This window comes from Rhincodon typus, chromosome 42 (assembly GCF_021869965.1).
Source record: "Rhincodon typus isolate 14 chromosome 42, sRhiTyp1.1, whole genome shotgun sequence".
Taxonomy (NCBI): Eukaryota; Metazoa; Chordata; class Chondrichthyes; order Orectolobiformes; family Rhincodontidae; genus Rhincodon; species Rhincodon typus.
Window position 1 is genome coordinate 1,264,891 of NC_063373.1, and position 13,547 is coordinate 1,278,437.

The 13,547-nt window shown below is 45.7% G+C and overlaps 1 protein-coding gene and 1 gene segment (V, D, J or C); both read right to left on the reverse strand.

The window, feature by feature from the left end:
• Positions 1 to 4,075, reverse strand: part of LOC109922686 (T cell receptor alpha chain MC.7.G5-like) — an 89,005-nt gene extending 84,930 nt beyond the window's left edge. Inside the window, exons 1-2 of the mRNA XM_048619160.1 lie at positions 4,030 to 4,075; positions 3,724 to 3,927 (exon numbers count right to left, since the gene is read on the reverse strand). Of these exons, the coding sequence (XP_048475117.1) occupies positions 3,724 to 3,927; positions 4,030 to 4,075 (250 nt within the window). The remainder of the gene's footprint in view (positions 1 to 3,723; positions 3,928 to 4,029) is intronic.
• A 5,811-nt stretch (positions 4,076 to 9,886) lies between these two features.
• On the reverse strand, positions 9,887 to 10,512 carry LOC125487460. The segment is given in 2 exon segments: positions 9,887 to 10,365; positions 10,467 to 10,512. Coding segments are annotated over 2 exon segments (525 nt in total).
• Between the last annotated feature and the right edge of the window lie 3,035 nt (positions 10,513 to 13,547).

The window sequence follows — 13,547 nt, forward strand, 5'->3', positions numbered from 1 at the left end:
GGAGGCAGGGACGAGTTGGACTGGTTTTGGGATGCGGTGGGGGGAGGGGAGATTTTGAAACTTGTGAAATCCACATTGATACCATTGGGCTGCAGGGTTCCCAAGCGGAATATGAGTTGCTGTTCCTGCAACCTTCGGGTGGCATCGTTGTGGCACTGCAGGAGGCCCAGGATGGACATGTCGTCTGAGGAATGGGAGGGGGAGTTGAAATGGTTCGCGACTGGGAGGTGCAGTTGTTTGTTGCGAACCGAGCGTAAGTGTTCTGCAAAGCGGTCCCCGAGTCTCCGCTTGGTTTCCCCGATGTAGAGGAAGCCACACCGGGTACAGCGGATGCAGTATACCACATTGGCAGATGTGCAGGTGAACATCTGCTTGATGTGGAAAGTCTTCTTGGGGCCTGGGACGGAAGAGGGCGGCATTCATCGGGCTCAACGAAGGGAATGAGGCAAAGAAAGAGACTACGTTTTTCTTTATCGATTCATTCATTATCACCCTTCCAGTCAATATATCTCACTAAGCGACAGCCAGCCGTTTCTGGGCTCATATTAAATCCGTAAGACAACTCTCCAGGTGAAAGTTTCTTATCTTTTGAATTCGTTCCTAATCACACATTCAGACAGACAGAACAATACACAGCAGAACGCATCAAACTAAACACACAAAGATCTCAAAGCAAATATGCACAACAAAACGTTCTTATTCGCGCACACATACACATTAACACTAATATTTGCATGCACAGACGGAAACAAAATCCCAGGTCATTGTCTTTTGTTTAAGGTGTGGGTGGAACTGTAACAACTGCACTTCCTGCTGTGGCCTGTTGTGCACTATAGGGAAGAGAGCCATTGTTTACTTTTGTCTTGCACTCCTATCAATAGGACATGAAGTTGGATTTGCAATTAACGTTATTTATCCTCAAGCTGAATGTAATTGTCAGGTGAGTTACACTTTAGATTTTCACCTTTAACCATCATGTGATGTTTACAAATTTCCATTATGAGACAGCATAATTACTGGGTTTATTAAAGATATCCTTTATTATTGAGTCTTGTGAGGTAAGCAAAACAAAATTTGGCAGCACCTTCCAAACCAATGGCCACTTCCATCTAGAAGGACAAGGACAGCTGATACATGGGAACACCACCCCCTACAAGTTCCCCTCCAAGCTACTCACCACCCTGTCTTAGAAATATATCACGGTTCCTTCAGTGTTGCTGGGTCAAAATCCTGTACTCCACTTTGTAATGGCTACCTGTGCCTACCTCCACAACAAGGCTTACGGCCATTTGAAAAGACAGCTCATCAACACCATCACCATGGGTAATAGGGATAGGCAACAAGCACTTTGCTGGCTAGCGATGCTCACATCTCCTCAGGCGCCTAATCACCCAATAACTAATAACATCATTGGAACATCAAGTCGAGACATTTTCTCAGAGTGAATGTTGAGAAGCGAAGATTCAGACATATGGTTAGATAACGGGAATAGTGTAAATATATATATTTTTAGCGACAGACTGAAAAGCCTAGGGGTGAGAAGAGAACATACTTTATTTAAAAATAGTGAAAAGTAACAGGGTGTCTGAATATACACCAGGATATGCCTATTTGAATGATGGCCAGTTTCCATTGGGAAATGCAATATGTTTCTCGGAATCTGGATGTTTGCACCCTTCTCTCCTCACATCATTTCTTCCATGAGGTTTGACTCCATGTTACAGATCTCCTGGCTAAAAAGCGGTTCACACAGTCTCCTCCAGCAGTCATGGCTGTGGAAGGCTAATCAGTGACAATGAACTGCAGCACCAGCACTTTGGTCAGCTCCTTGAAGTGGTACCGGTGGCGTGACAGAAGGGAGCCACAGCTTCTGATCATCACCTCGGGCAGCGTGGTCAAAGCAGTAAGGATTCTATCCAATCTTCACCAGGAACTGGAATACAGCACTTGGACTGTCAGAGACAGCAGGAGGGAGAATGCCACCATCTGCCTCTGTGCAGTGATCATCACTGAGACATTGCCCAATACAGAAACATTGGTGAGATGGGAGCTATACTAACAGCCTCGCCATCGCGGCTATAACAACCTTACAGGGGAGCAGCAATAACTGAGTGAGAATGAACTTTGTGCAGCTTCAATGTTCAATTTGGAACTATTACATGAATCAAAACCAGTCAAAATTTGGGATTTTCTAAACAAACTGTTCAGAGATATCATTCAGAGGTTTCAACCAGGTGAATCTAGAAACAACACCTATTTATCCTAGAGCTAGGGACACTACCATTGCACATCAGTGACCCCGTAGGAATCTCAAATGTAACTCACCTGGGTGACTATTCTGGATAATGAGGGTAATCAATGTCAATTGCACCTCCATCTGCATGTCCTTTTGACAGGAGTACAACACTGAACTAAACAGCGGGTCGCCTCTATGTAGTGTTCAGCAAGGCACAGCGCAAAGTGCAGCTGTTATACATCTACACACAATAACTGAAATGCAAAGACCCGGGACCTCTTACACAGTATATTAGTTATACTGGGAGAACAATAGTGGAATCAGTAATGAGAGTAACCACTGTGAAAATGTAGTTGGAAAGAAAACTTGATAATTTGAGATTAAAGGCAACGTCATGATTTTTTTTTTGCTCCAACGTGGTGTCTCCAACCAAATTGATTCTGAGTTCACTGATACACAGATAATCCAAAAGAGTGAGAGAATGAAGGTGAAACTCAGAGAGACGCGTGCAGAAGGTGATAAAGACGGAACTGAGTGTCCATACAGAAGCAAACAGGCAGATCTATACATATGAGACAGTGGTGATACCGGCAGTGATACCGAGAAACACCAGGAGAGGGAGATTGATATGAAGTACAGTGCAGGTGCAGCATCTATAATTTCACTGTTATGCTGAGCGTTCACGCAATGTAACATACACACAAACAGTCAAAGACACACACACACTCAAAAACACACAGCTAAACACATACACATACACAAACACTCATAAAACCAGAGACGTGGACACACACACTCACAAAAACGCTCCCACAAACGTATACACATGCATACATACAGACACACACGCATACACACACACACACACACACAGGGCCAATTGCCATGCTGTGTTCGAATCTGATAGATACATTTTGTGTGATGACAGGATTGATGCAACATCCCTCAATCCAATCAAATCAAAATCATCATTCATTCTAAAACCCCGCCCTCAGCAAACAGCTGTGTTGTGTCTGTATGCTCTTCTCCCACTACCTTCTGTGGGAGATGAGAATGGGAATCTCTGAGAGAGAGAGCTGCCTCCCAGCTTACTGTCTACAAATCACAGGACTGCAAATTGTTGGTGGTGGGAATTAGAATGGGTGTGTTCACTCATCGTTCTGTGTCTGTGTTTATGCTCAGGGTTTTTTGCAGTTTATTTTCTCAGCATCCCAGGGAAACAGTTCGGTGACCGTTTGATGCTAGGTTGGTTTGGTTTCCTCACGGTGTTTGATTAGGCTCCTGAAAGCACATAGTAACTTCCCGAGACTCTGCAAAAACCTCAATAAATCATTCTATCTAAGGCAGTTTTTGTACAGGGGAGAGACCGTTTATCATCGCTGTGCCACTGAGAGCGCAGTAATACACGGCAGTGTCAGTCAGTTCCAGCCGAGTGATAGTTAAACTGGTAAATTTCTTCCAAGTCTGAAGTTCTGCAGAGAAACGACTTTTAGCAAAATCTGCTTTATGCTCATTGTTATTGTTATTTTTCCACAGTATATACTCGGGCTGTGTGTCTGAGTGTCGTCGGTACCAGTATAATACATAGTTGTTCCATGTAGTATCATAGGTACAGCTTATAGTCACCACTTCTCCTTCTGTCCGAACATCTGAGGACAGCGACTGAGTGACAGAATTTCCATGACTCAGATCTGAAACGGAAAACAGACACCAAATGTATTGTGTTAGGCAGGGATCAATTTAAACTACGATTTGATGAAAAAAAAAGTGAAATGCATTTCCTCCACGTCTACCTGTTAGAATTGATGCCCACATAACGCAAATCTTGAGTAGCTGCATTGTCGCTGTTCTCTGCGTAACAGGGCAGTTCAGGTATTTGTAGACACCCACTCTATAAACCCCTCCCCCATTTAAAACGTTTTCTGGATGTTCCTCCCTCACTGCCTTGTGGGGGTGGTGATGATCTGCGTGCGGAAGGATAAGAGCAAACTCCCAATGATTTGACACATCCTGACCTGGATTACAGTCACTGCACTTAAATGGGAGAAGAGAGAATTCTGCTAGATTGAATTCCATCTGGGATAAACAATTCCCTAGATTCATTGCACCCTTTACTGTCAAGACACTGTACTTTTCATTTTTTATCTACCTGTCGTTCTTGTCCACTACCACTAAGGTCCGAGACGACAGCGTACGGCAGAGACTGGATTAATTGTTATCTCTGGATGAGATACCCAAGGCCATTCACTCCTTAGAAAAGAACAAAATTGTCAGAAGCGACAGCTTTCCGGCCGAGCTTTATTCGGCCCTGTGGGATTTGAACGGCCAAGACCTGCTGGACGTCTACAATAGTATGTTTTTAGCAGGTACCATGAGCGACTACATGATGAACCATATCATCATGCTCGTCTACAAGCGGAAGAGGGAGTTGGAGGAATTTGGAAATTGTCAGCCAATATCATTGCAGATTGCATACTACAAAAGCCTGTCTAAGGTGATTGCCAACTGGGTCAGGTCTGCTCTGGGATCGGTGATTCACCCCAAACAAACTTGTGCTGTATCGGACAGGACGATCTCAGAAAAACTCGTATTCTTCAGGGATACGATTGTCTATGCGCAGGACAGCGGGGTGGACGCCTGCCTCATCAGTCTGGAACAGGAGACGGCCTTGTACAGGATATCACACATGTAGATCTGGGACGTGGTCTCCAAAATGGCCTTTGGGAGTGAATCTGCAATTGGATCTGACTGCTCTACACCAACATCGTTAACGCAACTCAATCAATGGGTGGGAACCAGAAAGCTTCACGATCAGATCTGGAGTCAGACAGGGTGCCCTCAATCTCCTGCCTTGTTTGTGTATTTTCTAGAGCTGTTTACTGAGTCTTTCAGGAAGGATGCGAGCCTGAGAGGGTGTCTATTCCAGGCAGCAGAGGCCTGCAGTTGAATGCCTCACTCTACATGCATCGACTGTCAGTGTGCAGACTCATGAGCATCAGCGATCAGTTCAAACTGGCCTCGGGAGCCAAGGTAATTGGTGCAAAAGCGAGGCCAGATGCTTTGGGAACTGGGCTGATCGCTTTTTCATCCCCTTTACCGTCAGAACAGTCTACCTGAATGTGCTGGCAATATAGTTCTTAGGGGCTGGGGCATGCACAAAATCTTGGGAGGAGCAGGTCGCCAAAGTAAAGCAGAAACTGATCTTTTGGGAGTACTGTTCCCTCTCCATTGCAGGTAAAAACCTGGTCATCAGGTCTGAGGCAATCTCTCCGTTGTTGTACATAGCACAGGTCTGGCCCATCCTCCAAAACTGTGCTGTTTCAGTCACGTGAGACATCTTCCATTTCGTCTGGAAGCCTAAAATAGACCGGGTCTGCAGGGACTCCACTTACAAACCTCAGGATATGGGGGTGGTGAATGTACCAATGTTGCCCTCATCCTAATGGCCACCTTTGCATATGGCTGCATCAAGCTGTGCAGAGACCACCAGTACGCAAACACCAAGTGTCACTACATGTTGAGGTCCTACCTGTCCCCTGTGTTGCAAAGGATGAGACTGGCCTCGCTGCTGTGGAACGCCCCAGTCAGACTATACTGTATCATCTGACCTTCATGGAGAAATTTGCAAAGAAAAACACCTTTGACCACAAATCCATCAGGAACTGGTCAGCTCATGGTGTCCACGAGACCCTACGGGAAAAGGAGAGTTTGGACCTGTTGCATGGTTCCCTGAGAAGACTGTCAGTGTCGTCTGGTAGAATGCCTCATCACTAGAACCTTCCAAAGAGCACCAGGACATTGCTTAGCTGGTGGTCAGAAGGGCACTATGCATAAGATCCTTTATGTACACCCAGTCAGTCTGCACCCGCCACATCCTTCCCTTGGAGCAGATGCGTGGGGTGTTGAGACTGCCAGACAACTCTGGCTGGAGTGTGCCTTTGCAGAGGAAGTCTGCCATGGTTTGTGTCGAGAGTTGCACCGAGCAGGTCCGTGATATAGGAAGCTATGCTTTATGGTCTGATTCCTGGGACGCCAACGAGACAAAAAGCTCTTTGAGGACCATCAACTCGATGACAGACGCTCTTTGGTCTGACTGAAACTTGTTGGTCTTCCAGAACAAGGAATTGACCCAATCGAGGGTTGCAGACTGGCATATTCCAAGGTCCAGGACTACATGCTGAGGGACGCACCAAAACTTGGGGAAACTGCCACCAAAGCACAGTCGGGAAAGACCACTCAGGTCTTCCTGCTGAAAATAAATGGGGGTCTGTTCAGTTATTGGACCCCCCCTAGTGTGTCAGATATGTGTAATTATTAGTATTGTTTGAGTAAGAGAGGTCTTGGGTTTTGTGGATAGCCAAACTCTAATGTTTTCTATGTTTATTTGACATGTAACTGTGCAGAACCAAATTACTTTTGTGTCAATGTATATACACAAAGTGATGTTTTTAATGAATAAGGTATATTTTGACATGAAGGAAAAAACACTGTTTTTTTTTTTCACTGCTGCACTTCCCCAATTGACGCCAGTTCTTGTTCTTAACTAGTTTAGGGCTGCCTCCAAATTGTCCACGCCACCCCTGGGAATTCCAACCCACACGTGCAGCTGGTGACTCCACAAACTGTCCCCTCTCAAATTATAATCACACCTTCCACACCACAGGACTCAACCTCAATCTTATCCAGCAGCATCTTTCGTATCACTCTTACCTGATTCTCCTTTATTTTGAACTTCTATTGCTGCTTTTCTGTCCTCAGGCTCAAGATTATAACACTCTCCTTCTGTTTGTTCCTGTCAGTATTCTTCACCGAGCTCAGTCTCACCTTCCTTCCTCGCTGCTGTGGGTGTTTTTCTGACTCACTAAAGACAGAGGCCCAACAGAAATAGTAGGAACTGCAGATGCTGGAGAATCTCACCTGGACCATCTCTAATAAGTTCACCCGGACCATCTCTAATACCTCTCTCTCCTTCCTGGACCTCTCTGTCTCCATCTCTGGCAACCACCCAGAAACCAATATCCATTTCAAGCCCACCAACTCCCACAGCTACCTAGAATACACCTCCTCCCACCCACCTTCCTGCAAAAATACTATCCCCTATTCCCAATTCCTTCACCTCCGCCGCATCTGCTCCCAGAATGAAACATTCCACTCCCGTACATCTCACATATCCTCGTTTTTCAAGGACCGCAACTTCCCCCCATCAGTGGTCGAGAATGCCCTCGACCGTGTCTCCCGCATTTCCCGCAACTCATTCCTCACACCCACTCCCCGCAATAACAACCAAAACAGAATTCCCCTCATCCTCACGTACCACCCCACCAACGTCCGGATCCAATGCATCATCCTCCGACACTTCCAACATCTGCAATCCGACCCCACCACCAAAGACATTTTTCCCTCCCCACCCTTATCTGCTTTCCAGAGGGACCACTCTCTCCGTGACTCCCTTGTCCGCTCCACACTCCCCTCCAGCCCCACCACACCCGGCATTTTTCCATGCAACCGCAGGACGTGCTACACCTGCCCCTACACCTCCCCCCTCACCCTCATCCTAGGCCCCAAGAAGACTTTCCACATCAAGCAGATGTTCACCTGCACATCTGCTAATGTGGTATACTGCATCCGCTGTTCCCGTTGTGGCCTCCTCTACATCGGGGAAACCAAGCGGAGTCTTGGGGACCACTTTGCAGAACACCTACGCTCGGTTCTAACTAAACAACTGCACCTCCCAGTCGCGAACCATTTCAACTCCCCCTCCCATTCCTCAGACGACATGTCCATCCTGGGCCTCCTGCAGTGCCACAACGATGTTACCCGAAGGTTGCAGGAACAGCAACTCATATTCCACTTGGGAACCCTGCAGCCCAATGGTATCAATGTGGACTTCACAAGCTTCAAAATCTACCCTCCCCCTACCGCATCCCAAAACCAGCCCAGCTCGTCCCCACCTCCCTAACCTGTCCTTCCTCCCACCTATCCCGTCCTCCCACCTCAAGACCCACCCCCATCTCCTGCCTACTAACGTCATCCTTCCCCCTTGACCTGTCCGTCCTCTCTGGACTGACCTATCTCCTCCCTACCTCCCCACGTACACTCATCTTTACTAGTTCCATCCCCGCCTCTTTGACCTGTCTGTCTCCTCTCCACCTATATCCTCCCTACCTACACTCACCTTTACAGGCTCCATCCCTGCCTCTTTGACCTGTCTGTCTCCTCTCCACCTATCTTCTCCTCTATCCATCTTCTTTCCGCCCCCCACTCCCTATTTATTTCAGAACCCCCTTCCCCTCCCCCATTTCTGAAGAAGGGTCTCGGCCCGAAACGTCAGCCTTCCTGTTCCTCTGATGCTGCTTGGCCTGCTGTGTTCATCCAGCTCTACACCTTGTTATCACAGAGACCCCACAGAACAGGATTCACTCTAAATATGAATAATGTTACAGTAGCTATCTTCAGTTGAAGCACCCTCAGTGTTTGTGTGTGTGTGTGTGTGTGTGTGCGTGTGTGTGTGCGTGTGTGCGTGTGTGCGTGTGTGCGTGTGTGTGTGTGTTTGGTGCTGCTGTGAGATTTAATGCTGCTGTTTGCTGCTGCTCTCCATCTGACTGATTACCTTTTGATATTCGCTGTGTGCAGTTATAGTTGCTTTGCCTGTATTTTAAGAGATCAAATCCTCTATGATTGCACTTCAATTGGAGTTTAAAGTGATACAATGCCACCGTCTGCTGGTGTTCTGAAGCTTCTACAAATGCCCACAGTGAAAACTACTCGGGCATCAGTCAGAGGGAGAGCAGCAGCAGACATCAGCATCCAATCTTACAGCAGTATCAGTACACATGCACACTGTAAATGTGGGAATTAGAGGTGGCCAGTGTAAAGATTACAGATGGAGTCAATGTGGGAATTGCAAAGAGGGTGAGTTTGCAAAAACGGACATGGGCATGGACTAGAGATTCACCAAACCAAGTCCTCTCAGGATTTGTATGTTTCAATTCAATCATATCTGACTCTTGCAATCGCCAGAGAATACAGGCCCAGACGATCTCGCCTTTCCATGTCTATCTCACATTTGAACATATTTATCACCCATACACTGAGGCAAATAATTTCACGGACCTTTCCTCCTCTGAGAGAAGAAATGCCTCTTCATTTCTAGTTTCAACGTGTGACTCTTTATTCTGAGATTCTTCATCTGCTCCCAGCTTCTCCAACGGGGAAAATACATTTTCAGCGTCTGTTCTGTCAAGTTTTCATTAGAAACCTCTCGAGCATGTGGGAGTTGAGGTGTCCCACCTGACTCAGGTAGGGACGCTACGACAATGTTACCGGCTGCCTCCATGCAGTTTGCTTATACACTGATGAATTATTCTGAGGTGGATAAACTCAAAGCATGTTTGCTCACATTCATTTCTCTCCAGACCTCCAGCCCAAGAATAAGACAAACTAATTTTGTATTATATTTGTGCACATTAATGGGAATGGTTAGAAACTTGAGACTCTAAGATTGGGGATGAATATACACGAAAAAATCAAGAAATTAGTCAATTTTTCCCTGTATTGGGAAGACAGCTGAAGTGCAACATGAAATTCTGACATCATTATGGTCTGTGTCTGTGCGCATGCTCACAGCCGGTAGTCGATTTTCTCAGCAGCTCAGATGACAGTTTGTTGTGAGGCTAGTGTGGTTTTCTCGCAGTCTGAATTGAAACTCTTGAAAACACATAGTAACTTCTGGAGATTCTGTGAAAGCTCCGGTATGTAGATCAATCTATGGTCCACATGTAGTTTTTGTACAGAAGGGAGGCTGTATTTCATCACTGGGAGGTCCCAGAAAGCACAGTGATACATGGCAGTGTCAGTCAGCTGTAGCCATGAGATAGTCAAACTGGTGAATTTCTTCCCCTTCTGAAGTTCTACAGAGAATCGATTTTTAGCAAAATTTGCTTTATCATCATAGCCAGCAGTATTTTTCCACAGTATATACTCGAACTGCTTGTCTGGGTGCTGTCGGTACCAGTATAATGTATAGTCGCTCAATGTAGTTTCATAGGTACAGCTTAGAGTAACTGCTTCTCCTTCTGTGCCAACATCTGAGGAGAGTGACTGAGTGACAGAATCTCCACGACACAGGTCTGAAAAAGAAAACAGGCATCAATTCTAAATTGTCGAACTGGTCTCCGTTTAAACCTTGACTTGAAAAAAGAAATACAAAATGGATTTCCTCCTCATTTACCTGCTAGAATTGCTCCCCACACGAACCAGATGCTGAGTAGCTGCATTGTCGCTGTCCTGTGTAACAGGCCATTCGGATATTTGAAGACTCTCGTTCTAATACACCGACCTCAGTAAACTGCTGACGTATATCTGGAGGTTCCCGCCTCACTGCCTTTTTGGGGCTGGTGATGCTTTGTGTACCAAAGGAAGGTAGCACATTCTCAGTGAATTGAAAAATCCTGATCTAGTTTAGAAACACTGCACTTGCAATGGATCCCTGAGAATTCTGATGAATTGACCTCCTTCTATGGTAAGCAATTCAACAGGATCACTGTACCCTTTATTCTCAAGATTCTGTTCTTTATCTGACCAACTTCCTTAGCTGACGCCATTTGTTGCTCTTGACCAGTTTTGGGGTGTCCCAAAATTGCCCACATGGCCCCCGAGATTTCCACCCAACACATAATCCTTGCGGCCCGACAAACTGTCCCCTCAAATTACAGTCCCACTTTCCACATCACTGGGCTCAATCTCAACCTTATCCAGCTGTGACTCTGATATAATTTTATCAGATTCTCCTTTATTCTGGTTCTCTATTGTTGTTTCTCTGTCCCCACACTCAAGAATATTACTCTCTCCCTCTGTTACGTCCTCTCAGCATTCATCAGTGAGCTCAGTCTCACCTTTCTTCTTCCCATCTGAGTGTATTTGTTGACTCACTGATCACAGCGGCATCATATGGCAAGACCCACTGTACCTCTGAATAATTTTACAGCAGCTATCTTCAGTTTGAACACACTGTGTGCTTGCATGTGTGTGCGTGTGTGTGTGTGTTGGTGCTGCTTTGAGATTGAATGCTGCTGTCTGCTAATGCTCCCCATCAGACTGATTGACTGTCGATTTTCGCTGTTACAGATGTAGTTGCTTCGGGCTATGCAAAGGGTGAGATTGTATCACACACGTGTCTGACTCTCACAAACTCAAAAAGATGCAGGCCTAGTTTATCTAACCATTCCACGTCTCTCTCAAACTTGAAAATATTTAGCACCCAAACGCTTTCATAAATAATTCCACTGATTTTTTTTTCCCTCTGAGAGAAGAAATGCCACCTCATCTCTATTTTAAATATATGACTCCATATTCTGAGATTATGCTCCTAGACTCTCCCACAAGGTGAAACACCTTTTCCTCATCTACACTGCGAAGTTTTCATGACGCATGTTTAGAGCCTGGTGGACTTGAAGGCGAGCCTATAATTCAAGGGCAGGTGCACTACCGCAATGACATGCGAACCCTCCATGCAGCTCGCTTTTATACTGACATTATTCCGATATTGATAAATGCAAAGCATGTTTGCTCACGCACATTTCTCTGCACACTTCCAGGGCTGGGAAATCGCAAACTAATTTTGTATTAGGTTAGTGGTGTGCTAATAAGAACAGTTCCACTCTTTACAGTCCAGGAGTGGAGACGAATGTCTGATCTGTTAATTGTCACGAACAAATCAATACATTAAGGAACATTTCCAGCAATATGAAGACAGCTGATGTACACCCGGCCAGTGAAGAGAATCTAACTTTGAGGCTGTTGTAAAGATCAGCTTCATTCCATTGTGAGATCCATCCCTGATCCAGAAACTCACACCCTCTTAACAGACTGTAGGTTGTTACTCTGGGAAACTGACATGGAAGATGTGGAAGTTTGACAGGCGGGCGAACAAAGAGAAACAGAGGACAAAAGAAACATCAAAATGACCAGTGAAATTATGACTGTTAGCTGGACATGCGGGTTGAGAGTATCACAGACTGCACACTATGTCTGTGTGTGAGTTGATCATGCTGCCAGTTTGAATGGCGCTGTGTGCTGCTACCCTCCCTCCGACTGAATCCCTGACTCGTTTGGTCTTCATATTGAGTACTAATGGACATCAGCCAGCAGAGGGCGGAACTGCATCGTGTCGAACTGAGGCGGGTGCAACAACGAAAGAGGCTGCGGGATCTTTTGATTAATTCATTTATTATCAGCCCTCCAGTCGATCGAAATAAGAAGGTAACAGCTCGATCCTTCTGAGCTGACATTAGATCCGTTAGACAACTCTCCAGATGAAATTTTCTAAACGTTTGAACGTTTTCCATCAGACACTGAAGTAGACAGAACAAGGCACAGCAGAACACATCGAAACACAAGCACAAACACCTCAAAACAGCTATGCACAACAAAACGGTCACACAGGTACACAGACATATACACATTAGCACTAACACCTGAATGCATAGATGGAAGCTTTTGGAGACCCATTGCCTTTTGCTTAGTGCGTATGTGGAAGTATAACAATTGCACTTCCTGCTCTGGCCTACAAAAAGGACAGCCACTGTTATTTCGGTCTTGTACTCATATCAAAAGGCCATTAAGATGGAGGTGAGATTAACGCTGATTATCCTCAAGCTGAATACAATTATCTCAGCTGAGTTACACCGTCATGTCATCTTTTCACATTTCTATTTTGAGACAACGTTGTGATACCCTTTATTATTGAATGTTGGGAGGTAACAAAAGAAGAAAATGGCAACACCTTCCAAAGCAATGACCACTTCCATCTAGAATGACAAGGGCGGAAGATATATGGGAACATTATCACTGGCAATCTCCACACCACCACCACCACCCCATCCCCCCAAACACGAGTCATTCACCATCCTGACTTCGAAATGTATCACCCTTCCTTCAGTGACGCTGAATCAATATTCCGGCTTCCCCTCCATTCCGGTTTCCTGTGTGCATCTCCACACCAAGTGATGCACCCATTTGAAAAAGCAGCTCATCCTCGATTTCTCCAGGGGTATGACGAGTGGGTAACAAAAAATATGCCAGTCCACATCTCTTCGGGGAACAAATCAGCCAGAAGCCAGTGTCATCATTCCGATTCAAGTTGAGACATTTTCTCGAAGTGAAATGCTGAGAACCTCAAACTCTGACACATTGTCAGCTAATGTGATTGGAGTAAATGAGATAACAAGGTGTAGATCTGAATGAACACAGCAGGCCAAGCAGCATCAGAGGAGCAGGAAGGCTGACGTTTCTGGCCTAGACCCTTCTTTTC